At 50.5% G+C, this 26,901-nt stretch overlaps 1 protein-coding gene across 2 annotated transcripts in view; it reads right to left on the reverse strand.

Annotated features, from left to right (window-relative positions):
* Nucleotides 1-26,901, reverse strand: part of KIAA2012 (KIAA2012 ortholog) — a 747,606-nt gene that overhangs the window by 90,353 nt on the left and 630,352 nt on the right. For both annotated transcript variants that reach the window (XM_085648973.1, XM_085648972.1), the window contains exon 20: nt 3,880-4,084. In XM_085648973.1, coding sequence (XP_085505099.1) covers nt 3,880-4,084 — 205 coding nt within the window. The remainder of the gene's footprint in view (nt 1-3,879; nt 4,085-26,901) is intronic.

The raw sequence follows: 26,901 nt of genomic DNA on the forward strand, positions 1-26,901 counted from the left end.
CCAACATTACAATCTTTCTCTTTAAGTTTCTCCCTTTTTAATTGAGAACATTCTACCTATAAAGGGAGGAATGTTCTAATAGCCTAACAGCCCTTCTGCCTCGGGCTACACCTGCTGTTAAAGACCCTCACCCTCATCATAGGCTCTCGCCTGTAGCTCGGGCCTATAACTTGGATTCAGGTACTTTAACAGCTGGTATAGCCCTCCTCAGTGAGTTATAGGGCTATATTATGTGCTTTTAGAAAGCAATCAAAACGTGGCTGTTTTTGCAATCAGATATTTATTCTTTCAAAGGAAAAGGAAAGAATGAAAAGTGTATGGTTTGTAATGACAGGACTTCTAGAAGACTCTCTTACATGGGAGCACAGGTGATATTAACGAGGTGTCTCGGGTGGCTAACCCGCAGATGCTAAAATTATGACCAGAGTCAGAGCGTTACCAGGTCCACAGCAGCTCTTTCCCTCAGATGAGACTGGTAGTAGGAAGGTCACAGTGAAAACAACAGTTGGCTGCGTACCCTTTTTAGGAGACTGTACTCTACAGTAGAAGAGGCAGACCACCAAAATCCAGAGCAGTTGAAATTGGTGCAGTTGAGTGTGAGTTGGGGAGAGTGTATGTGTTCTTCTAGTGGTGTAACATTACATTTTTGTTTGCATAAATAGAAAAACATGAGTATTCTTGGTGATCTGCGACATCTGCAGCTCCCCAGCCATATTGATACAATTATTTGTTTATTTTACAAAAAGTTAGATATACTATAAGGGCCTAATTATGAGGTCGGTCGAGTATTGCCTCTGACTGACAGCGTTTCGTGGAAGGAACCACCCGACCATAGGTCGGCACTTCCGACCGCGCAATTAGGATGTGACCGCACATGGTGCAGTCGCAAACTTCCATTATTCAATGGGAGCTTGTGCTGCGGGCTGAAACTGCCCGCAGCACAAGCATCCATTGAAAACGTGAAGTTTTTAAACATTCCTGCACTGTGTGACAGGCACCTCACATGGTGCAGGGATGTGTAGGAGAGCACCAAAGGTGCCCCCCAGGGCCTAATGCGGAGGGTCAAGGGGACAGTGGGACCTACTAGGTGACCCCAAAGTCAGTTTCCGACAGCCAATCCATGTCGGAAAGGCTGACATAAATTGGCTGTTGGAAACGGACATCAGAATCCCGATGACGGAAACGCCGTTCTTAAGGGATTATGAGGACTTTCTGACTGCCCGATGGACTAAAGAGCTCATTTGAACCACGTCGGATTCCTTGGCCAGTTTAAACTCCAACCGCTGTCATCATAATACGGTGGTTGGACTTTAAACCAACCATGTCGGTCGGAAAACCTCCGACCAGTGGTCGGAGGCTTTCCGACTGACATCGTAATCAGGCCCTAAGTACTTTAGTGTTCAGCTATAAGAGTACATTTCCAACTTTTCTGTGGGCTCTTTTGCAAATTGGGCCCTTGATAAACAAAAAGCAATTTTAGTATATGGCAATTTAAATATCTACTTTTTAGGTTTTCTTTGTTTAAAATGTTTTATTAGTAGTATTTGTTGTGATTTTACAATAAGACATTTCATAAAATAATATGCTGTAATCTACATACACTATGAAATCATTTATCATCAAATACTTCCATGTATATTATTTTTTTTAATACCTTACACATTTATTGCAGTCCTTTGAGAGATTTCCTAAAAGGACTTACGATACCCTAATCATAGTATTGTAAAAATAATTCCAAACTTCATTAAATAAATACAACCTATTCTGAGCTGTAAATGTCACAATTTCTAAGGCATACTGTTCAGTCGTCGTGACATACACGTATACCTTTTATAAGTTCCAAAGTGGCAACAACCACCACAAATCCTGGGAGATAAGCACATCAGGTGTTAGTGTTTCCACACCTGAGTGATGTTCAAGTTTTCCAAGTACATTGCAGAATCGCAAAGAAAAAGCAAATCAGTATTGAACAGCTGTAGAATTAGTCTTATTAATATAACACGTCAGTAGCAGCTCAATTCATTTTTATTTAGCGATTCTAACTGTTTAAACAGGTCACTAACCCTGCCTATAAAATGCATTCTGTCCCACTATCCCGCAAAATATGTGTTATCTCTTCTGAGTTCTAATATGAGATCCTGTGTTAGAAATACATTTGAACTCTTCTGAACAGGCCATGCCCTCCTTGTCTTCTTGGAGTCCCTGCAGGAGGTCTGCAGAGCAAAATGTGTTGATGCTCCACCCTGCATGATGTGAATGTTAATCTAAGAAGAAACACCGCCATTTAGGATTGTGTCTAGGTAGGTGAAAAGTAGATTCCCCTGAAACATGTGTGCGACTGCCCTGATGTCCCGAACAATTGAAACAAGATTTACACTAACATGTGGGATAGATATCAAGTGAGCCACTTTGGTCCTTGACGTAATGTAACCTCTACCGCACGCCCATTGCCATGCAGCACCGTTACCACAAAGTCTTTACCACGCAGGCCATTTTTAGGGAATTTACCAACATGGAACTTCACAGTGCATATAAGTTAATATTGTTTTTTAAATGTATCTAGATAGATAGATAGAAATTATTTATGTCATTTAAAAAAAAAATATATATATTTTTTTTAGGTTTAATGCGTGGGTAGGGTAACGGAGTAATAAAGGAGTTTTAGGGTTCAAGGATGGATAAGGGATAGTAAGGCTTTTTTTAAAAGTTTCATAGGTGGGCAGGGGAAAGGTTTAGTAAGGCTTTTTACGGTTCAAACATAGGTAGGTATAAAGGGGAGTATGGAGTAGTAAGGCTTCAAGGATTAATAGGGTAAAGGGTAGTAAGTAGTTTTTAGGGCTCAGGGATGGGTACGGAGTAGTAAGGGTTTTTTGAGGTTTCAGGATTAAGTAGGGTTATGGGGTAGTAAGGGAATTTAAGGATTCATGAATGGGTAGGGGTTAAAGGTATTAAGGGGTTTTAGGATTCAGGTACGGGTACTTGTAAAAGAAGGTATGGGATTAAAAAAGGGGTTTTGCCTGAGTTACCTCCAAAAAAAAAGAAAACAGTAAAAAAAAAATATGAAAAGGAGGTTTGGGTGGTAAGAGCCCAACAATCTAATATAAATAATGTATATATATCCATATTCAATGGGTGGTAATGTACCACAATGTACTACAATGGGTTGTAAAGGTCGACTCATTGTAAACGTGCGCGGCAAAGGCATGCATGCCAATGACTGCTATTCATCTTTCTACATTGCTAAATAAATACTTGTTGGAGGAATGTTGTCTATGAACAAATGGCATTTAAAATATATACATTTTAAATGTGTTCACATATTTAAAATAAATAAACTGAAGAAGTGGAGAACTTTCATGAAGTGATCAGAGCGGGGCTCGGATAGGGTTGGCTGTATACTGTGTGGGTGGGGATGCAGTGAAAATGTGCAGGTTGAGGTGGTGGCACTTAGGAATTGGTGTCAGCGACCAGAGAGTGTCAGAGACTGGGGACAGTGAGTGGAAGTCAGTGAGTCACAGGAAGCTATGGCTAGCTTTATTTTGAAAGTTGACTGTGTTTGAGACCCACAGTGTGAAGAACTACCACAAAGTTGCTTGTCCTTTTATTCAGCTATCTGGTAAAGGAAGTCACGTGCATTACAAATGGGGGTGGGAAGGACCTCATGAGTGGGTTTGCCTTGTTTGAGGTGAATCTGATACCTTTATGTATCGTCAAATGGCAAGAGGTCTCTGACAAACATCCATGGGAGGGGCACCTTTCAGGATGCATGGAGCACAGGGGGGAGGTCTCTGATTGCCAATGCTTTGTGTGCCTTTTTACAGATGTGAGGGGAAGAAGCAGGGCCTTCGCACATATCTAGATGATCATTCTGACACTTACCGTAATGTCCGCGAAAGGCTGATGACTTCCAGCCTCCATCACTGCCTCTTGGTCCTCATCCGTCACGGGTTCCTTTCCATCTAGGCTGGTCCGTACACCACCAGCACTTGGCAGTAACTCCGGGGCCAGGCTCCCAGCCATCGCCTGTTGCACTCTCCTCTGGGTAGACGGCTCTTTGAGGCCATCGCTTGGACCAGCAGGAAAACTGTAAAAGACACGGCAAACATATAGGAGAAATAAAGACACAGCAAACACCTCCGCTTCATTGCCGTTTTCTATCTAGTTATTCTTTTTCATTCTTAGTTTGCTCCTTTTGAAACATGTTTTACTTTTCTCTTTATTTGTTACTCTACTGATGTCTCTTTCTCGTCAACAGAAATATTTCATCAATCTCTATGGCTCTCAATCTTCATGTGTTTTCCCCTAATTCTAATTATTTGCCTGTTTTGTATTCGTGACTTCTCTCCTTACTTGCTTCTTTATCATTAACTCTTAGCTTTTTCATCTTTAATTACCTTTTTTCGTTTTGTGTATTTTTTTCATTTTGTGCCTTTGTTTCTCGTTCTTTTTTTCTTACCTGTTCTTTATTTAATTTTCCATATTATCCTTTACTTGTATGTCTTTTGCTCATGTATTCCTTTTTTTACCAATATCTTTTTATTGGCAGTCCTCAAATGTATCCCTGTCAAATCCACTTTCCAGGAGCAATCTTTCAACACTTTACAAAATGTATCCTATTTTTCTAAATTGGTGTGGGATTTTCTTTTCCCCCTTGTGTTTTGTTTTCACTTTATTGTTGTGTGAGGGCTCCATAAATACTTTACACATTGCCTCTAAGTTAAGCCTGACTGCTTTTCTGCCAAACTACCAGAGGGTTAGGCAAGGTCAATGTAGTGACTTTTCTGGGTCACCCTGAGGAGGATTGCAGTTGTTGCTTGAGTGGGGCTTCCACTCCTCTCAGCCAATAACTCAATTTCTTACAATGGTGCTTAGTGGACGAATCCAGTACTTAGGCTTGTGTAATGCCACTCAATCATGTGTGTAAAACTAAACATCTCTAAAATAATCTAACATCAGAAATGATTGTTTTAAAAATTCTCCTAAGTTTGTGATTCTTCCATGTTTTCCAATGTTTTTCCAAATTTGAGTCTTACCTCACCTCTCTCTTGCTAGAATGCAGTTGGATCTCATCAGCATTGTCAATCTCAAGGTGACAGAGCTGAAGAAGCTCTGCAAGGAGAGAGGGCTGGATGTGGGAAAGAGGGCAACCAAGGTGGACATTTAAATAGCCGTCAGAGCCTTCCAGAAAGTCAGAAGGATGCAGGCCGAAGCAGAGGAGCAAGAGGAGGAGAACCCTTCGGATGAGGAGGTGGACATAGAAAAAGCGGATGAGGAAGGAAGTGGCCTGACTACATGTCCTGAGCTGCTGCAGCCTGGGGAGTGGACCTCTTAACCCCAGGAGCAAGGTCCCCTGCCAGCAGCAGTGTGTCCTTTAAAAACCTGTCTTCTGAGGAACTGATGGACAGGAGGTCTGAGAGGAGCACAAGCTGCAGCGGGTCAAATTGAAGCTGGAGGCTGTTTCTGTTGTTAGGACTATCCACTGCGTCTTGATGAGAATATTTGTATCTTTTCTTGATAACTTCTTGGAGATATGGACTATCTCCACGACCGCAGTGATTCATGTCTACTTATTTTAATTGATTCTCTTAACTAAAACATGACAATTTCTTTTTTAGTTAAGAACTGATTTTTCCAGCTTACTTGAAGATGAACTGAAAGTCACCTTTATAATTGTTGGTGCCATAAGATCGATTTTAACGGCACCTCCGCCATTACTGCCCTCAAGTTTGTGAGATTATTCCTAAACTCAGGTAAACATTTGACTCTTTTCTAGTGACGCACTATTCCAGCTATTTCTGCGTCAGACATGGGATACCTCATTAAGAGGAAGAGTATGTTGAAGATTCTAATAGAGGGCATTTAATCTTGAGTTACACACCCTTCTGGTGTACTAGCAGCCTAATGCAGTTGTTTTCTATTTGCAGCTATTGATGTAAGACGTTTCACCTACACCTTGTGTATACCACACGTGGTTTAAGGCAACATCCAGTAGCCTCCAAACTGGTGACCCCATGTTATCCTTCTTTTTATTTCAACAAGGTATTCAATAATCATTGCTGATATACCATATATTGTCTATACCATTTACTTATCTCTCATGCAATTCTTGCATAAATGGCATCATTATTAAATGCCCTTCCTAGTTATACAGTATTGTTTCTTTATAGCTCGTGAGGTGGATGCGGTTGCCCACACTTTTAGGCTGGGCTGTATGGCTTTAAGTAATCGCTGCTATAGCGGTAAGCTTATTATCTTGGGTGCACTAATTTTATGTTTTGACCACATCTAAATCAGGATTTTACTCTCTATTTTTTGTAGCAGCCTTCTGTTTATGTCCTTTTATGTTGGTGATAGTCGTGACTTGTGAGGCTTGACACTTTGCATGAATGGTTTTATTATTGGATTGATTTGAAGTCACTTTATTTAGATTTAACTTCATGTTGGCTGGTGTAACATTTTAATTCCTCAAGCCCCGATCATGGTGAAGGTTCTGACCACTTTTGTAAACTTACCTGTTTTATCTTTAGGAATTATTTAGATGTTAGCGATTGGGCTAAGCATAACATGTCCTATATTTACAGGTACCTTCAACAATATGTAGTGGCTTTCCTGATGAAGGCGGTTTGTTTGCCGAAATGCGCGTGGATTATATTTCTGGATGAGAGAATCAGCAATACAAGCCACACCTTTGGTCTAAAAAGAATGAATTGGTTCTATTTATGAATTGTTTTGCGATCATTTTGTTTAATATTTACGTAGCATGCCATGTTCAGTTTAGTTTTGGCTCACCAATGAACAGTCATTTTAGTCTATTTATGTGATGACGTTGTTTGATTGATTTGTTGTGCGAAGGTAAGGCTGTTGTGTTGTATGATGATTTAAAGATATTAGTGAGATTGTACTGTCATTAAACCCTATAAACGTAAAATTTAGGGTATGCAATTAGAGTTAATATATCAGTCGTTATTAAAATAAATAAGTCTTTTTCATATATTCGAGTTTGCTTGGCCCTTATGTGTCTATTGTGAATTTTTATTCTCATAGTTGGGGGGGATTTTTGAGTTCAATGGGTTGCCAATAAAGAGCAAGCTGTCAAGAGGACCTTGGTAGAGAGAAAAGTAGCCCTGGAGAAGAGAAAGGCTGAGGCGAGACAGAAAGAGCCTTGGTTGAGAAAAAGGTTAAAGCACAGATGGCTTTGGAGGAGAAGAAAAGGTTTTTGGCTTATAAGATAGGTCAGATGGAGGTGGACCTGAAAGCTAAACAACTCACAGAGTCCAGCAACAATGGCGGCAGCAACATCCCAGTATGCAATTACAGTTAATATATCAGTTTTTATTCAAATAAATAAGTATTTTTCATATATTCACATTTGCTTGGCCCTTACGTATCTATTGTGAATTTTTATTCTCATAGTTGCAGCGGGATTTTTGAGTACAATAGGTTGCCAATAAAGAGCCAGCTGTCAAGAGGACCTTGGTAGAGAGAAAGGTGGCCCTGGAGAAGAGAAAGGCTGAGGCAGAGAGAGCCTTGGTTGAGAAAAAGGCTAAAGCACAGATGGCTTTGGAGGAGAAGAAAAGGTTATTGGCTTATGAGATAGGTCAGATGGAGGTGGACCTGAAAGCTAAACAACTCACAGAGTCCAGCAACAATGGCGGTAGCAACATCCCAGCATCCCTTGTAGAAAAGAGAATGCACATACCTAAATACTTGGTGCCTAGCTTCGTGGTGGGGGACAACATAGACAAGTGGTTTGCCAAAAGGGAGGTTTTTTTTCGTTGGCCCTAGGGAAGGGTGCCAGAATGAAATACCCCAGAAGAACACATCCCTTGTCAGAAAATATGGACTCAACCCTGAGAAGTACAGGTTGAAGTTCAGGGATAGTCAGAAGTTGCCCTGCCAGTCTTGGGTGGATTCTGTTGAGTATTTCAGTAAGGTACTGGATCGTTGGGTGAATGGTAATGAGGTAAACACTTATGAGGAACTGTACAATCTGTTTTAAAGAGAGCACATTTTCAATCATTGTTTTCCAGAGCTACGCCAACACCTAATATATAGCAAGCTCGCTGGTCCCAGGGAACATGGCAAAGAGGCTGACCGCTGGCTCAGCACCAGAGTCCACAAGAAGGTACCTGGGAGTGACACCAAGAATGGCGGTTCAGGTCCCCCCCACCAAAGTGAAGAGGGGGGCAAGGTGATACAGACAGGTCCCAGGCAGGGTGAAAGCCTGTTCTGAAAAATGGGGTTCTGGTGGATGGTGGCCCAGGATGCCTCATTTCCAACCCCAGTACTTTGACTGTTAGGATACAAGCGAAGGGAATCTGTCTGTCCTACACACAGGTAGGTGCTCTACAGGGGTGGCCGTAGGATGAAATAGTCCCCATGAGCAAGGGGTAGAAAAGGCCCTAGTCTCCCTTAGTTGGGAGCTAGACAGAGGGTAGGCTTGTGCTCCCCGAGGGTGGAAGTCATCACTTATTGCTGGTGGTGATGCCAAGTTTGTGATGATCGCAAAGATTTCTTTACAGCTATTGGAGTTATTGTCTATGTGCACTGCTAGAGCCTTCTCCTTGGTTTCTCTGATCTGCTGGTGGTAGCTTCTCTGTGTTGCTTTGTAAGTTTCTCTGTCATTATCATGGCGTTAGTGCTCCATCTTCTTTCTGGTTGTTTGCAGTGTTGTTTGGTTGAGTGGAATGCCACAGTGTACAAGCTAGCCTGCTTCTGGGTCCTTTTTGTGTATTGTGTTTTCAAGGGCTAGGAAGTCTGCCCGTTTTGTTATCCATTCATCTAGCTGTTTAATTTGTTGTTCAGGTCATCAGGTGGGTTGGTCTGGGTCTGGAGCTGGGTGTCGAGCCAGGTGGATTCTATGATGCTGCTCCAACTGTCAGGCTTGTGTTGGTGGATTGTGACTGGCGAGGGATGCTGATTAGTAATTGGATAATAGTGTGATCAGTACAAGTGAGAGGGACAGTTGGTAGGTGATTTTGATGTTGTTGAAGGTAGTGAACACTGAGTCAGGTATGTCCTGTGGAGTGTATGGGCCCAGTGACGTGTTGTGTTACCAGATGTTTCTAAGGCTTTTGAGGAGTACAATGGAGTTGGTGTTGTTCCAGTCTACCAAGTGGAAGTTGAAGTTTCCCAGTAGGTTTGTAGTCTTTGGAGTCAACGGTGAAGGGGGCGATGAAGTCTGCACTATTGTTGGTGAAGTAACTTGCTGTCGTGGAGCATGGCGAGCAGTGAGGGATAGCAGCAGCACCTTAGGAGAGCGCCGCAATCAGCAGAAAAATGGTCTGCTGCCTGGAACTGGCCCTTTTCTAGGGACTGGGGAGACCCGAGATGCCCGGGGAGGACCACTCGCATTGACCCATCCCAGTTGCTGCCTTGACCCCTCAAGGCTGATGCCGCGGGCTATGGTCGGACAGACCCAAAGAAGGAGACCTGTTCTCAGCGGGCCAGGTGATAGGGAATGCTGCAGTGGCTGGATGCAACCCCTGACCTCCTGTTCCTTGTTGGGCTCTAAGCAATGCTGAGCCTGTTCCTCTGCTGCCTGTGCCGCACTAGACTGATGCCAACAAGGGGCAGCTGGACTGCCTGCGGACCCAGGACCGGGGCCTGAGCCACGTGGTGGTGAATGGCCTTGCACCGGGCGTGAGGTTGCAGCACAGAAAGGGGAGGCCCTCCTCTTCCTCCTAGGATACTGTGGCTGGGGACCTGGAGAGCAGCATGGCGGGGGCCCCTAAAGCCAGATTGCATCACTGGTGGTTATCTGGAGGGGGTGCAGAGAACTGCGGAGAGGCAACCACCTGTGGGACGTCCGCTGGGCCTCTGAAGAAGCCTGAACATCAGCCCTGTGACATTTGGTGACTGCATGAGAGGCCCAAGTGGACCATAGCCTCTCCTTTGGTCACAACCTGCGGTGGCTGTTATTGACCCGCACGGGGGCCCTGGACAATGGAGTGTGGTGCCGGGACCTGTTGCTGCTCGTGCCGGCATTGCCAGAGGGGTGCCTGGCGGGCCTCATACCTACATCCTGGGAAGATGTGACTGGGGGGGTGCAGCCATTGTGGTGTGCTGACGTGCTGGCCCAGAGACATACAGTGACCCAACAGGAGGCCCGAGTGGGCCATAGGACACCCCGCTTGGTCCTGTCTATCGGTGGCCTCCACCCACCGGATGGAGCCCTGGAGGACGAGGTGCAGGCTGGATCCTGGGGCTGCTAATGTCGAGCCCGCTTGAGAGGAGTGCCTTGTGGGCCTCATAGTTGCCCTTAAGATGAACATAGATGAAGCGAGCCGCCACCGGAGCTTGTACCTGTGATTTGCCATCTACAATGTATCGGACCAATCCAATAAATGCAGTGCCACACTGCCTGGAGACTCTACTGACCCCATATCAGCTGCCTGCTCCACCGGCTCCCTGTCCAATAAGCTTAATCTGACACTGGCTGAGATCCGTGACTCGTGTTATACAATCCGGCCCTTGATCTGGGGTTCTTCAAGAAGATCAACGCAAACTATAGGACAAGCTCCTCCAACATACTTCCGCGGCCTACAAGACATCACCCCAAGGGTGATGACCACACGACCCAACTCGTCTGCTTGACGGAACATGTGCAGCTCCTGGATCGCTGGGCTGGGAATGCTGAGGGTTGAGCCTGCTGTATCAATATCCATCCTGTGGGCCTTCCAGAAGATGTGGAGGGCTTAGATGCTACTATCTATGTAGAATCATGGCTTCGGGGTCTGGTTGATCCAGCTGTCCTATTGCCAATGTATGCAGTGGAGCAGGCGCACAGGGTTCTGGCCCGGTGCCCCTCTTGGAGTATCCCTCGCCCAATGGTTGCCGGGATCCTCAACTACAGGGATGGAGACTACATCCTCCTTCAGGCTCGAAAAGTGGAATCCAGTATGGTAGACTCCTCAAGAGTGATGCTCTTCCCAGATTGTATCTTGGCAGTCCAAAAATCCAGAGCATCCTATTAGGAGGCCAAGGGCGGACTGCATGAGATGGGCCTCCAATACACTCTCCTCTTTTCCAAGCGGCTTGCAAATGGTGGCGGATAAGCGTACTTGCTTCTTTGAAACTCCAGTTATGGTTTCTTTGTTGAAAACTGCTGGGGCTTAATATCCATACTGTCACAGCCAAGGAGGCCGGAGTCGTTCAGGCATCTTCCATGATGAGTGGACATGCCTAGCAAAGCTACAATGCCGTGAACACAGACTGAGAAAGGCACGTGACATGGAATTTTAGGGGCATGGACACTGAGGCCAATGATATAATTTCTATTCTCAAATTAGACGTGCTGGGGCACACACAGTACTCCTCCAGGAATCTCACTTAGATCAACCGAAGGCAAACAACTGCATTGCTGTTGGCATGGCCAACTTTTCCATACGACATGCTCCACCAGTCCAGATGCGTGGCTATCTGCATTCACCCTGGAATCCCCTTGTGGGGTTTTGGACTCTGTCATTGACAAGGACGGAAGGTACTTCCTGCTACAGGGCCTTCTGGATGGCCAGTCATTGGTCCTGAGAAGCCTCTATGCCCTAAAACATAATCAACCCCAACATCTTGCTACCCTCTCCCCACACCTGGCAATATGGGTTGACCATAGTTGGCTCCTGGGTGGATACTTCAACTGTGTGGTGAATACTGCGCTTGACTGGTCCCATCCCCCCTCCCGCGCCCCCACACTGCCTGCAACTCTGTGGCACTGTCTGACTGGCTGACCCACTGGTCCCTCTCAGGTGTCTGGAGGGCACATCATCCACTTGACAGAGAATATTCTTTTTTTCCCCACCCCATCCCCTAGATGCTCATCTCGATTATATACTCTACACATGAACCTTGCCACACACACTGCAAATGCGACCTACCTCGGCAACACCTCCTCAGACCATAATTCCCATTACATAGACGTGCACTGGGGGGGCGTGGCTTGCAGCCTAGTATGGCGGTCGCTTAAGCGACATGCTTTGGGCCAGGGTAGCTGATCCGGCCAAAATCCACTATTTCCTGACACATCCGGAAACTGGTGCATACACAAGGGTTTACCTGCTGCAGACGGAACGCTAGTACGGCTGTTCCGAATGGCCGTGATAGCCGGGAGATCGAGTTCGCTGTTGTGGTGTAGTCCGGAGCGGTGCGAGGCTTAAGAGGTGGGTGGAGCCTGCAAAGCAAAGGCCTACCCTGCGTTGTGGCTGAGCTGGTGCACCTGGAGGATAGGCTGGCGTATTAATGCGAGACCCCGGCCCTAGGACCTACATCCGGAGCCTGGAATCGCCACCCGGAGAAGTCTCCGCAGTGAAGGATTTTGACCTGTGTCGCCCAGAGTTACCGGGGGCGCCCCTCCAACTCCCGGGTGCACCCGCAGTGACATCGCCAACGATACCTTAATCGAGAGGAGTAGTGTGGCCACTGATCAGGAGCAGTTTACCTGTGCTCCCGGGTCCCCCCTCTCCCTCGTGTCAACCAATCCTTGGGACGGCCGCTGGTAATACTCTGCTGTCGACCAGGGGCCTGGGAGCGGAGGCTGAGACGCGGACCTGCCGAGGGTGCCCGACTGTGTACTGACCTGCTCAGGACCCGGATTATCCTGCATTTCCCCTGCTAAAGCTGAGAAGGCTGCTAAAGCTGATGAGGCACCGTGAATGTCCCTGCGACTACGTCACTTTTCCTGCCGGTCTACCCTGTGTGGTGTGTGACTGGGGGGCGGCGGGGAGCCTCCTGTTGATGACCGCAAAGGCAGCTGGGGTCCTGGCTGTGAAGAGAGCCCAGAAGATGACAGATCGCAATGCGGCAGAAAGGCCTCGAGAGACCCTTATCGCACAGCAGTAGGCTCGAGTAGTTGACGTCCATCAGTGGGGACCGTCTGAAATTCTTTTTTTGTTGTTGTTTTTCACCTGGCCCCCTTTCCACGGCTGTAGTTGGACACCTGCGTAACTACCCTCCTCACTGCGGACTGTAAGTACTTTCCTCCATGCTGTGCACATTGTTTGTGATTCAGCAGGGCACCCAGTTGTCTTCCCGCTGAGGCCCGAGTTGATAATGTCGGTGGAAGTGGTCGACTGTGAGTGCAGTGCAGCGTGAGCCCGGAGGCATAATTCAGCGCAAACAGAATCTGCTTGTGGAGATGTTGAGGCATGACAAGGTTCATATGTGGCATATGTGGCTAACGAGGCATGCAACAGCGGTCAAGAACACCAGACATTGAAAGCCTCAGTAGTTTGTAACGCCCGCCTTGATGGCTACAGTGGGCGAGGCGACACGGCTGAGACGCTAATTGGCTGGGTAGTTCTGACTGCGCTGAGCTGACATCGTTACGTTCTGAATCCCCAGTGCTGCCTCGCATCAGCGTGAATTGACTTGCAGCCTCTCCGATTGGTAAGAGACACTGGTTTTCTGTCAGTGGAACTCAATATAGGCCCTGACCCTACGCTGAACAGATAACAGGTGTGCAATCTGGGCTCCCCAATCGTCTACTCGACTACTTCCCAGTCACCCAGTTTAGTAGTAATTATGGGCAGAGGAAAGCCGAGGATGACCTCCAGATCCGGGAGGGCGGGACCTCACTCGCCGACCTCGGAGCACTCACCTAGACATTTGCAGCGGACACAAGACGGGGCAGTCTCTAACTCCCCAGTGGATACATTGGATATGATATTAAAGGAGATACGTGACTCGAGGTCCGCGTTGGAAAATCAGTTGAGCACGATCTCTGTGGACCTTAACTTGCTCAAGGACGACCACAACAAATTAGCTGATAAGGTTAAAACTACAGAACAGGGGGGCGTGGCCAGAAACATGGCAGAGTAGACGCGTTGAACGAGAGCTCCGCTGGCCCCACTTGTAATCCTGCCGTAATCATGCTTCTCTTTGTTGATTCGATGGCTGTCCTGCCGGCGGAAACCTATGGGTCCACGGCGGTGCTGCCTCTGGGTCCTGCGGTGCCATCCTGAACCGGTGATCGCGGAACTGTCTGGCGCTGGGGCTGAGGCGCACTCGCGTTCACAGTGGTGGCGCTGCCTTGCGGACCGGAGCCCGGCCCCTAGGAGAGAGCCGTTCTGATACTGTGACCGCCCGGAGGGGGAGCCCGGTGATAACATCCGGACCTGCGATTGTGCGGGGGCCGTCTGGAGTTGTTCCGGCGCTCCCTCCAGGAGCTTGAAGAGGCCGGGACGCGCCACCGGCAGTGTGTGCTCCCGCGGCACGGACGTAACTACCCACAGCAGAGACGACGAGGGAGGCGCTGCCGCTCGTTCCTCGCAGTGCGCTGGGGACAACACAGGTGCTGTGAATGCCCACTAAGTTCTCTGCTTCTCGGAGGCGGCCCGGCCCAAGACAACGGTGGTGCTGCTTCCCTCTCCCGGGCTCTGGTTTCTGCTGGGCCGCGCGGAGGGCTGCATAGCGTGGAGAGGCGCTGGTGCGACGGTGACCCCAGGCACCGGACTCCCGACCCGTGTGACCAGCTCTGGACTGGGACCCTCCGCCCATGATTGACATGATCGGTGAGAGCGCCTCGCTTGGGTGAGTGGCGACGAACTGGGGGAGGCTTTACCCCCAAACACCCTGATTGTTGCCCTGGTGTTGCTACCCCTCCGCTCACCTCCGCTCACCTCAGTTGGGCCGTGCCTTGGAGGCCTGATGGTCCTGGATAGCCTCTGCCCCGCTACGGGTATCGAGCTGCAATCTCTGCGTCCTGCTAGAGTGCCACTGCGGCGCGCTGATCGGCGTGCATTCTCCCTGCGAGCTGACCTACCATCCTCAGAAAACGCAGGTTGTGTTCGGACTCCGGGCGCCGTGCTGGGACCTGTGTCTGGAGGGGGGGGGGGACATCAGCTGGCAATGCTGACGTGCCAGGATCTTATTGCTGGCTGGCAGATCTACGAGGAGTGCTGACCTTGTTGTCCCCCACCCTTCATCATACTGGTTCCGGATCCCCATGCGGTTCTTCTGAATACCGCTACTTCCTGGTGCTGAGTCTCCCTGGCTGTTGATGACTTCCATTTTGCCTGTCAGGGGGAGATCCCGACGGTGGTACGAGGAGGAGCAGTGACTAAGGGACTCCCTCATTGGAGCGCTGAACCTGAAGGTACGTCTGCAAGGCTCTACACCACCCGGGTCCCCGCTCAGACTTAGCCCGACACCTTGGCTACCACAACACCACCTCGGGCTTGACGGCTGGCTTAGTTACTGAATAGAGGTAGGAATAGAGGATCCTACTGACGCTAGCCGGGTTGGCGCCTTCTCCGCACCCCCTCATGATGGCCAAAGACATGGACAAGGAATCCAAGCAGTCCTGGCAGGGTAAATTTGATTGCTTCGCCAAAGTGATGCCGGCTGCGCTGGGTGCGGAGGGCGGCCCTGTTCCACCCCCGGATACGGCGACCATCCTGCAGGCCATTCGCGAGTCCAGGGAAAGTTTAGAGTGGAGAATAGCAGAGGTACGTTCTGAGGTGACACTGTTGCGCCAGGATCTCCGTATGGTCTCAGAGCGGATGACTGAAACTGAACACCGCATCTCGGAGCTGGAAGACACCTCCCAGGTCACACGCAAAGACGTTGCAGGTCTTTTGTCAACAGTAGCGGAAATGGCCTGGAGAGTGGATGACGCCGAAAATAGGGCCAGGAGACATTTCTGGAAAATATACTACCACAGGCGCCGTTCTCGACATGTTTTGTTATAGAACGTGCGCACAGAATGCCGAACCTTGCTCCTCCACCAGAGGCTCCCCCTCGACCCCTAATAGCCCGTTTCCTAAACTTTCACGATAGAGACTTAATACTGAGGGAAATCCGGAAGAAAAGGGAGATCCGTTATGAAAATACTAAAGTGATGGTCTTTCCTGACTATTCCCGCGATGTACAAAAGCAGAGGCGGACCTTTGATCAAGTCAAGATCAAACTACGTGCTATGGGGCTCCAATACATGTTGTTATTTCCGGCCAAACTGAAAGTTATTTTTAAAGAGTCCACATTGTTCTTTCACACCCCTGAGGAGGTGTGGACCTGGGTGGAGGAGCAACCGCACTTACGGCGGCCGGCACTGAAAGATCCAACTCCCTCTCCATTAAAGCGAGGAAGCCAATCTCGGGATAGACCCAACGACAAGCGTCCGAGGCGAGGATTGCGGGCCAGGACCTCAGCGGGAAATACTCTGGGCAGAACATTAAGATCCAGAGGTACAGACACACTCCTGTCGGAATCTGGAGACGATGTGATTCGTTCGCGATCAGCAAATCCCAGGATCGGGCCGGAAGACACTGGACAAACAGATCTATCTGAACGGGAGGACTCTGACGAGGTACCTAGTGATCACCCGTTACTCAACAGTATCCTGCGACTAGAAGCGACGGATCAAGACCTTCCAGCTCCCGATACGCAGGCCCGGCAGCCACCCGATGAAGGCGAGGTGAAATGAGGGGCGGGGGGGGGGGAGGGGGCTCCCACCTATAGCAAGCCCTGAAATAGATCCCAAGACTGAGTTACTATGTCAGATAAAGGACACGCAATAATGACATGGAATGTCAATGGTTTAGGAGATAAAGTGAAGAAGGGGTTGGTAACCCGCTACCTCAAGAGGTATAAGCCCGACATAGTATTCCTGCAGGAAACGCACCTGCTAGGGTCCACCTGCTCTTTCCTGGGACGGGGTTACTACACCACTCTGGCCCACGTGGGTTTTACCAAAGGCTCGAGGGGGGTGGCGATCCTTATTAAGAAATCCCCTCCCTTCCATGTCACACAAAAATGGGAGGATTCTGAAGGTACATATGTGGCAGTCCGGGGTGTTTGGAAGCGCAAGACATTCCTTCTAGTCAGTGTTTATGCACCCCCTCGGCTCCAACAACGCACGCTTGATAGCTTGACCTCGCTCCTTTTGCACTCTGGCCCAGCCATACATATATTGGGGGGAGACTTCAACGATGTCTTGAGCCCCCTGATGGATCGCTCCCTCTCTCGAAAAGACACCCTTGACACCACACCTTTGGCACGTTTTTTAGATTCATTGGGACTGTCAGATTCGTGGCAACGCCACCATCCCCATCAGAGGACGTATTCATATTTTTCGGGTGCCCACAGGGTGTTCTCCCGCTTGGATTATCTTTTGGCCCCAGCGGGAGAGATACATAGGGTGAACACTATAGATTACTTGGCTAGGGGCATATCGGATCATTATCCCCTTCTAATGAAGGTGGGTGGTGGAGGTGGTCGTCTCCTGACACAGTGGAGGTTAAATGCATGGGAATTGCGGGATCTGACTGTCGCTAAAGAGCTCCGGATTGATTCCGAACTGTACTTCACCGGAAATTAGGGTTTCGTTCCATCAGCGGTCACTTTATGGGAGGCCTACAAAACGGTAATACGTGACAGAGCACAAAACGTACTATCTCACAAAAAAAAACGCGAGACACAAGAGCTTGAGAAATTGGAACAGACACTATTAGAACTAGAAGGGACTGACCCCGCCACATTGACTGAACATGCTTTGCGTCGACTTGATATAACCAGACAAGAGTATTTCGCATTAGCCACTGTTGGACTTGGCCCTTCTGGCAGGTTCACCCCTGAACTTTTTTGATTTTTATTGGTGACTGGGTATGGTGATTGTTTGGTCTCTGCGCACTTTCCCTGTGTCCCAGGGTAAAGTGCGTGCGTGCTCTGAGTGCATGTGGTGAGATAGGCCTGCCCTCCCATAGGAATGCATGGGGAATGTATGTGTCCCTAGTAGTTCCTGATGCCTGGGGTGTGCAGGCCCGAGTTTGGTATGTGCGGACTCGTGGGAGTGAATGCTGCGCGATGATGTGTGCGGCGTGCATGTACCTAGTGTGGAAGTGCCACTTCTAGAAGTGGGCACTTCTGTGTGCAGTGTGTCTGTCGCGTGATTGGCTGGTCATGTCATGTGACGGGCTAGGGATTCCCCAGTGTCAGGATGAGTCACCCAGTGGTGAATGGGGAGATCAGCAGCTAGATGGGTGGGAGGAGTCCACCTGGGTCCTGAATAGGACAGGGTTTTCCAAACACAATGCTGGCCCCGCCCCCTGTGGTGCGACTGACGACCCTAGCCCTTCCAGTGAATAGAGTGAGGGGCTGAGCACATCAAGGGTGCTCCCCAACCAGCTGCGACTGGTTTTCCCCCTCACCCTGACCCCAGAACAAAGGGTTTGCATGTATAAAAATGGGGCTGTGTCCCCACAGAGACTGTTCTTTGCCAGGATCCTGCCTGAGGGGGGCTGCTGCTGCTGCTGGACCAGAGGACCGCCACTTGGACTACCTCCCTGCCTGGAGGCCCAGTGAGCTGGCTCTGGGTCCAGCCTTACCCCCACCCCTGCCTTGCTGTGTGCAGGGGAGACCCTGGCTGGACTTTGTTGTTATCCTTCTTAAAGCGCTGGGAGCGCTTTATTTGCATCCCTAAGCGCCTGGAAGCGCTTTTCTTTCCCCCACAGCGTTTGGATCTGCCTAAGCGCTGGGAGCGCTTTACTTGTGTCCTTCAAGTGCCTGGAAGCGCTTTTGTTTGCCTTCAGCGCTCGGAGCGCTTTATTGCTGAAAGCCGGTGCCCACCCGGCGTTTGCCCCGTCTTTGCCAATTCTGACGTCCCCTGGCAGGTGCCCACCCTGCCAGGGACATTGCCGAGGTCGTTGGCGGGTGCCTACCCCGCTTATTTAGTTATTTGGTTGGCGGGTGCCCACCCCGCATAAATGCCAATCCATTTATTATCTCTAGCGGGTGCCCAACCCCGCCAGGGACTTTGACTTAAACACGGGAGCCTACCCCGTACTGCGACCAAGGAGACCGGGCCGCCGCACTGCCTCCGGCGACCCGGAAGTAGACGAAGTCCCGCCTCCCCGAACTAGGAAGCGGACGGGAGCCTACCCCGTGCTTCCCAGAAGAGCTCCGGTGAAGAAGGTTCCAGCGCGCCGTCTGCCCCCAGGAGCCGAACCTCGGTGAGTGGAGCTTGGCATAGATTGGGGGCTGGTAGGAGCAGAGATTGAGCGGTCCCGCCGTGCAGGGACTGCTCCCGGGGACAGTATTGATTTAGAGCCCCGAGAGGCTCCTGCTGTGGGGGCACTTTGTTTAAAGAGCCCACGAGGTCGCTCCAGCGAAGGAGCAGTGTCTGTGTAGAGCGCGAGGTCGCTCCAACGTCGGGGGCATTTCTCTTCAGAGCCGTGAAGGCTCCAACGTCGGGGGCATTACTCTGCTCTTCCACGAGTCCCCCGGGGGGGGACTCCAACAGACGGGGGCATTTCCCTTCAGAGCCGTGAAGGCTCCATCGTCGGGGGCATTTTGATAGAGTCTGTGAGACTCCAACAAGGGGCACATTGTTTCTTGAGCCTAGAAGGCTCCAAGGGGACATATTGGTTGCTCAGAGCGCCCCGAGCGCTCCAACGAAGGGGAGCATTATTATTTAGAGCCTGCGAGGCTCGAGGGGACATTTTGGGTGGACAGAGCCCAGAGAGGGCTCCAGAGGCACGCTGGTGCCGGAGTTTGTTCCACAGCTGCCCAGCACTTAGTGGGCAGCTGCAACGTTTAGGTTGTACATTGTGCGCCTGGCTTGCGCAGCCTGCGCAGTCCAGCCCTGACTTTGTGGACCTGTTGATGTTTACATATGTACTTTTGCGCCTGCGCAATGCCCTTATGCTATGTTGATTGCTAGCTGTACCTATGCGTAGGGGAAGGTCTTTCCTAGTGTAGGTTGTGCTTTTATGCGTCATGTGCTTTGCTTTACACCTCTGAATGTTATGCATCATGTGTTTATGTGCTTAGACCCCTACAGGTAGAGTGATACTTAGGTGGTTGTTTTCTCCTTAGTACAGGTGGTACTAGTGAGGTCCTAGTTCCCTGCGTGGTATTCCTAAAGGTGGTTAGGGTTGCGTAGGTGGTACGTTCTGATACCAGTAGTTACTGGTTGTGTGCTACATGTTCTATTTTTAGTGCTACAGTGATTGTATGTGCTATGTTCTAAAATATTATTCCCACGTTCTAAGTGCTATTCCTACAAAGTGCTAATTCCTGACAGTGGTCCATGTGGCCCTGTCCCATGTATATATAATCCCTTGTAAATTCTGCCCGTGCCTGTTGGCACATTGTAAAGTGTGTGTTTTTATCTAATGTGTTGTGTATAATACAAAGGTTATTTTTATATAATACCTTGTGTGGAGTTCCCTTTGTGGTGGGCCTTGGGTGTTGTTGCTGGGTGCGCGCGCAAACGCTTTACACATCGCCTCAGGGATAAGCCTGTCTGCTCGTGCCAAGCTACCAAGGGGGTGAGCAGGGGTTATCTTTGGCGTGTAACTCCCCAGCCCTGACTAGAGTGGTGGTTTCTGTCTGGCTTTGGCGCAAGCCCTAGCCAACCAGAAATCCCATTTCTAACATTGGTGATCAGCGGTGGGATTTGGACTTGCGTTTGCGCTGTACCGCAGCGGCAACTGGCCACACTACAAAACTCTGCATTTAGATAAATCACATGGTATAGGGATTATTGTTTTAAAATTGTTTTTAATTGTCATTTCTTTGGAAATGTGTTTTTGTGCACTGTGAGTTAGGTGTCCCTAGCTCGGGAGGGTAGATCATCCCCCTTAGTGCATTGTGTTTTCTGGATTCACCAGAGGGTGGGATCCAGTGGTGGCAGCGTAATAGTGTCCTGTACATTTGTCCCCCGCCCTGCGCCCAGAGTTGGTACCTGTGTCACGTGGTGGTCAGGTTGAGGAATCAGGGGTGGTAGAAACTGCCTTACCAGTCCGAGGGGAGGGTTGTGTGTGGATGAGTGGTGAGTGGCACTAGGCAAGTGAGTGTGAGTTCTCTGGGTTAGAGAGCTTGCTGAATCTTTTTGTGAAGTGTGTACTCCTGTTAAGCTCAGACCCCTAGGTTCCCTGTGTGATCTTTTCTCTAGAACGTCTGCCAGAATGGAGCCTGCTTTTGATCTCAGTGATCTAGTTTATTACAGTATGCAGGAGTTGGAAAGGTTCTGTAGAGAGAGAAACATAGGGGTGAGCGAGTCAGACACGGTGTACGAATTGAGGAACTACATGATTGGATGGCAAGCAGATGAATGGGAACGTGAGCGCAGTGAGGAAGAAAGGGCCCGGGCCTCACACCTGGAGGGTGGTGGGTCCGTGGGGAGCCCTGAAGATTTAGAAGAAGATGACAGTACCTGGACTCCAGTAGAGAGTGAGGACCCCGTAGGTAGGGAGTCCCTTGCTGGGTCCAGCGTAGGAGATAGCGCCTCATCCCTTTCCTTGTCCCCTGAGTATAGTGGTAGTTTTCTGGATTCCCCAGTGAGGGTGGAGTCCAGGGGGGGCAGCGATATAAAGTGCAGTACAGAGAGTCCCAGTCCCCCGAGTGTGGTACCTTGTTCCCGAGAGGAGGAATGTAGGTTGAAGTTCAGGGGCAGTAAGAAGCTGTCTCACCAGTCTTGGGAGGAGGCTGTGGAGGAATGTCATGATGCACTGGTGGACTGGTTGGTGTTTAACCCGGAGCAGGATTTGGATGGAGTACTAAATATGATTATCAAGGAGCAGATGCTCAGTAGTTGTTCTCCAGGGTTGCGCCAACACCTGTTGAGGTATAACTCTTTTTGTCCATTTGAACTTGCAGAGGAAGCAGAGCGCTGGGAAAGGGCCAGAGGTTCTCTAGTGTCATTAGTGAGTGATTCCAACAATAGTGGGTCAGAGATCCTCCAGCCCAGCGTGGTGGAGGAGGCTCAGTGTAGCCCAGCTAGGTCCCAGGATAGCGAGGAGGGTGTAGGGGCTCGCTGCCTGGCTCAGTGGAACAGGAGTGAGGGGGTGACCGAGGGTCCCCAGACGCCCGAAACCCTGCCTCAGGACTTGGATGGTTTCATGAGGGAACACCAAGTTGGGGACCTAGGCTGTCCTGTTAGTCCACTTGAGGAAGATCTCTTAGTGAGTGGAGGACCTGGGGCACCTGTAACCAGGGCTCCTGTGGTTCTGGAGTCTGGCGGTACCGCTCCGGTAGGGAGGGTACAGGAGTCCAGCGTGAGTGATTGGGGGATGAGTTCCCCAGTGGAAGAGCCGGTGGGTCAGGGACTTCCCAGTTGGGCTAGGTTCCCGTGTAGTGACCAGGGTGACACCACTTCTGTTCTGGGGGATCTCCGCGCACTGTCAGGTGGACAGGGGACGGGAGATCAGCGCCAGACAGACAGTCGCTCGACATATGTGTCATTTGATAGCCTCAGGGGGATGGAGTGGAGATCCCCAGAAGTCCTGGAGTGCCAGGCAATTATTCCACCAAAGGTTCTAGGCCGGAGGTTGGAAGGCCAGGTTCGGGATCAGCCTGACCTGAAGGGTGGGACGTCTGTAATCAGCGTCCCGACCAGTTCTTCTTCCAGAGGTACCGCCCCAGTTGGTAGGGAGCAGGGTTCTGGAAGGGGGTGCAGAGGGTGGGAGAGCCCACCTCTGCCCCCGGTACAACCTGAGGGGTTAAACCCTGGGTTGGAATGGCGTTCTAGGTGTACCCCTCGCCAGAGGAGGAGGAACCCTAGGAGAAGAGGTAGGGGGAGGAGAGCCTTCCCTGAGACTCCTGGTCCGCCTGAGGGTGTAGACCCTAGGCTGGAGAACCAGTGGCAGTCTAGTCCTGTCTTTCAGAGAGGAAGAGTGGAGAATGGCCGCTATGTGCCAGGGGTTACTACCCCCCACTCTGTGGTTAGGCAAAGACCAGTGGCACCTGGGTGGCCTAGGGCCTGGTCTTGGCCGCGGACAACTTGGGAGTACCAGTGGGGTAGCCCAGTTGGTCCAGACAGTGGTGTTAGAAAGAATTCCATGAGTTTGCCGTGGCGTAGAACCGGAGGGTGTCCCTGCAGTTGCGGGCCCGCGTCCGTGTTCTATCGCCCCAAGCAGGGAAGTCCATCACGGTGGTGATTGGGCTGCCCTGCGTTTTGGCTGGAAGGGGGTTGTGTTGGACTTGGCCCTTCTGGCAGGTTCACCCCTGAACTTTTTTGATTTTTATTGGTGACTGGGTATGGTGATTGTTTGGTCTCTGCGCACTTTCCCTGTGTCCCAGGGTAAAGTGCGTGCGTGCTCTGAGTGCATGTGGTGAGATAGGCCTGCCCTCCCATAGGAATGCATGGGGAATGTATGTGTCCCTAGTAGTTCCTGATGCCTGGGGTGTGCAGGCCCGAGTTTGGTATGTGCGGACTCGTGGGAGTGAATGCTGCGCGATGATGTGTGCGGCGTGCATGTACCTAGTGTGGAAGTGCCACTTCTAGAAGTGGGCACTTCTGTGTGCAGTGTGTCTGTCGCGTGATTGGCTGGTCATGTCATGTGACGGGCTAGGGATTCCCCAGTGTCAGGATGAGTCACCCAGTGGTGAATGGGGAGATCAGCAGCTAGATGGGTGGGAGGAGTCCACCTGGGTCCTGAATAGGACAGGGTTTTCCAAACACAATGCTGGCCCCGCCCCCTGTGGTGCGACTGACGACCCTAGCCCTTCCAGTGAATAGAGTGAGGGGCTGAGCACATCAAGGGTGCTCCCCAACCAGCTGCGACTGGTTTTCCCCCTCACCCTGACCCCAGAACAAAGGGTTTGCATGTATAAAAATGGGGCTGTGTCCCCACAGAGACTGTTCTTTGCCAGGATCCTGCCTGAGGGGGGCTGCTGCTGCTGCTGGACCAGAGGACCGCCACTTGGACTACCTCCCTGCCTGGAGGCCCAGTGAGCTGGCTCTGGGTCCAGCCTTACCCCCACCCCTGCCTTGCTGTGTGCAGGGGAGACCCTGGCTGGACTTTGTTGTTATCCTTCTTAAAGCGCTGGGAGCGCTTTATTTGCATCCCTAAGCGCCTGGAAGCGCTTTTCTTTCCCCCACAGCGTTTGGATCTGCCTAAGCGCTGGGAGCGCTTTACTTGTGTCCTTCAAGTGCCTGGAAGCGCTTTTGTTTGCCTTCAGCGCTCGGAGCGCTTTATTGCTGAAAGCCGGTGCCCACCCGGCGTTTGCCCCGTCTTTGCCAATTCTGACGTCCCCTGGCAGGTGCCCACCCTGCCAGGGACATTGCCGAGGTCGTTGGCGGGTGCCTACCCCGCTTATTTAGTTATTTGGTTGGCGGGTGCCCACCCCGCATAAATGCCAATCCATTTATTATCTCTAGCGGGTGCCCAACCCCGCCAGGGACTTTGACTTAAACACGGGAGCCTACCCCGTACTGCGACCAAGGAGACCGGGCCGCCGCACTGCCTCCGGCGACCCGGAAGTAGACGAAGTCCCGCCTCCCCGAACTAGGAAGCGGACGGGAGCCTACCCCGTGCTTCCCAGAAGAGCTCCGGTGAAGAAGGTTCCAGCGCGCCGTCTGCCCCCAGGAGCCGAACCTCGGTGAGTGGAGCTTGGCATAGATTGGGGGCTGGTAGGAGCAGAGATTGAGCGGTCCCGCCGTGCAGGGACTGCTCCCGGGGACAGTATTGATTTAGAGCCCCGAGAGGCTCCTGCTGTGGGGGCACTTTGTTTAAAGAGCCCACGAGGTCGCTCCAGCGAAGGAGCAGTGTCTGTGTAGAGCGCGAGGTCGCTCCAACGTCGGGGGCATTTCTCTTCAGAGCCGTGAAGGCTCCAACGTCGGGGGCATTACTCTGCTCTTCCACGAGTCCCCCGGGGGGGGACTCCAACAGACGGGGGCATTTCCCTTCAGAGCCGTGAAGGCTCCATCGTCGGGGGCATTTTGATAGAGTCTGTGAGACTCCAACAAGGGGCACATTGTTTCTTGAGCCTAGAAGGCTCCAAGGGGACATATTGGTTGCTCAGAGCGCCCCGAGCGCTCCAACGAAGGGGAGCATTATTATTTAGAGCCTGCGAGGCTCGAGGGGACATTTTGGGTGGACAGAGCCCAGAGAGGGCTCCAGAGGCACGCTGGTGCCGGAGTTTGTTCCACAGCTGCCCAGCACTTAGTGGGCAGCTGCAACGTTTAGGTTGTACATTGTGCGCCTGGCTTGCGCAGCCTGCGCAGTCCAGCCCTGACTTTGTGGACCTGTTGATGTTTACATATGTACTTTTGCGCCTGCGCAATGCCCTTATGCTATGTTGATTGCTAGCTGTACCTATGCGTAGGGGAAGGTCTTTCCTAGTGTAGGTTGTGCTTTTATGCGTCATGTGCTTTGCTTTACACCTCTGAATGTTATGCATCATGTGTTTATGTGCTTAGACCCCTACAGGTAGAGTGATACTTAGGTGGTTGTTTTCTCCTTAGTACAGGTGGTACTAGTGAGGTCCTAGTTCCCTGCGTGGTATTCCTAAAGGTGGTTAGGGTTGCGTAGGTGGTACGTTCTGATACCAGTAGTTACTGGTTGTGTGCTACATGTTCTATTTTTAGTGCTACAGTGATTGTATGTGCTATGTTCTAAAATATTATTCCCACGTTCTAAGTGCTATTCCTACAAAGTGCTAATTCCTGACAGTGGTCCATGTGGCCCTGTCCCATGTATATATAATCCCTTGTAAATTCTGCCCGTGCCTGTTGGCACATTGTAAAGTGTGTGTTTTTATCTAATGTGTTGTGTATAATACAAAGGTTATTTTTATATAATACCTTGTGTGGAGTTCCCTTTGTGGTGGGCCTTGGGTGTTGTTGCTGGGTGCGCGCGCAAACGCTTTACACATCGCCTCAGGGATAAGCCTGTCTGCTCGTGCCAAGCTACCAAGGGGGTGAGCAGGGGTTATCTTTGGCGTGTAACTCCCCAGCCCTGACTAGAGTGGTGGTTTCTGTCTGGCTTTGGCGCAAGCCCTAGCCAACCAGAAATCCCATTTCTAACAGCCACCAATGAGGGCGGGGAAGTTGTTGGCATGGTTGGGTCGAAGTAGAGTCGAGGTGGGTGCTGTCCATCAGGGAGCAAGAGATTACTCACACCAATCCGGAAGCTATTGCTGGAGCCTTTGCGCGATATTACACGACCCTGTATACCGCCCGCACTCAGGTGGGAGACCCACAGATAGGCCAATACCTGCAGACTGTTGACTTACCCTCGCTTACACCCGATGAGAGAGATAGCCTAGAGGGAGACTTCACGCTGGCAGAAGTGACCGAGGCCATTGGTCGCCTAATGGCCTACCAGGTGAATTCTTCAAAAATGAATAGTGCATTGCTGGCTCCACATCTCATTAGGATGTTTCTGGAATCGAAAGAGCAGGGGACTCTCCCACAGGATCTTCGCCTAGCCACGGTAGTAGTTATCCACAAAGAAGGGAAACCCCCAGAGGAATGTGGGTCCTATCGCCCCTTTTCCCTTCTTAATCTTGGAACAAAGATCCTGGCCACAATCCTTGCAAGGCGCCTCCTAAATGTGATTCTTCCGCTGGTGCACAGGGATCAGTCTGGCTTTATGCCTAAGCGTGCGACGCGTTTTAATTTGCGCTGCCTAGCTAACTGGATGGATACGGTAAAAGGCCGGGACAGTCCCCACCTGTTTCTGTTTTGACAGGGAACGTCTACACAAGATGGGGAGGGTGGAAGATCCTGCATGTCTCAGATGTCGGGCGGAGCACGCCACATACATTCATACACTATGGGAGTGCAGTCACATTCAAACGTATTGGCGCACGATCATGGGTGAACTGAACAAAATGCTAGGGAAGGGCCTAGGGCTGGATGTGAAATTCTTACTTCTAGGTATTCCCACGGATATTGACCTGCCACGTTATGGGCTCTTACTGGCCAATCTTGGGCTAGTGGTGGCCAAAAGGGACATAGCCAAGTATTGGGGGGCACAACACCTTCCTACACTTACGGAGTGGAAATCCAATATGGATCTCTACATGGCTGCTGAGAAAGTGGTTTATAAAGCGAGGCGATGCCCATGTAAATTCCGGAGAATTTGGTCCCCACGGGTGAAGTACTACAAGCTGGATATACCAGAAGAAGGGGAAGTCCTCGCTCTGTCTTCGGGGGGGTGAGGATCAGGCCCTTAATGACCG

This window comes from Triturus cristatus, chromosome 3_2 (assembly GCF_964204655.1).
Source record: "Triturus cristatus chromosome 3_2, aTriCri1.1, whole genome shotgun sequence".
NCBI classification, from domain to species: domain Eukaryota; kingdom Metazoa; phylum Chordata; class Amphibia; order Caudata; family Salamandridae; genus Triturus; species Triturus cristatus.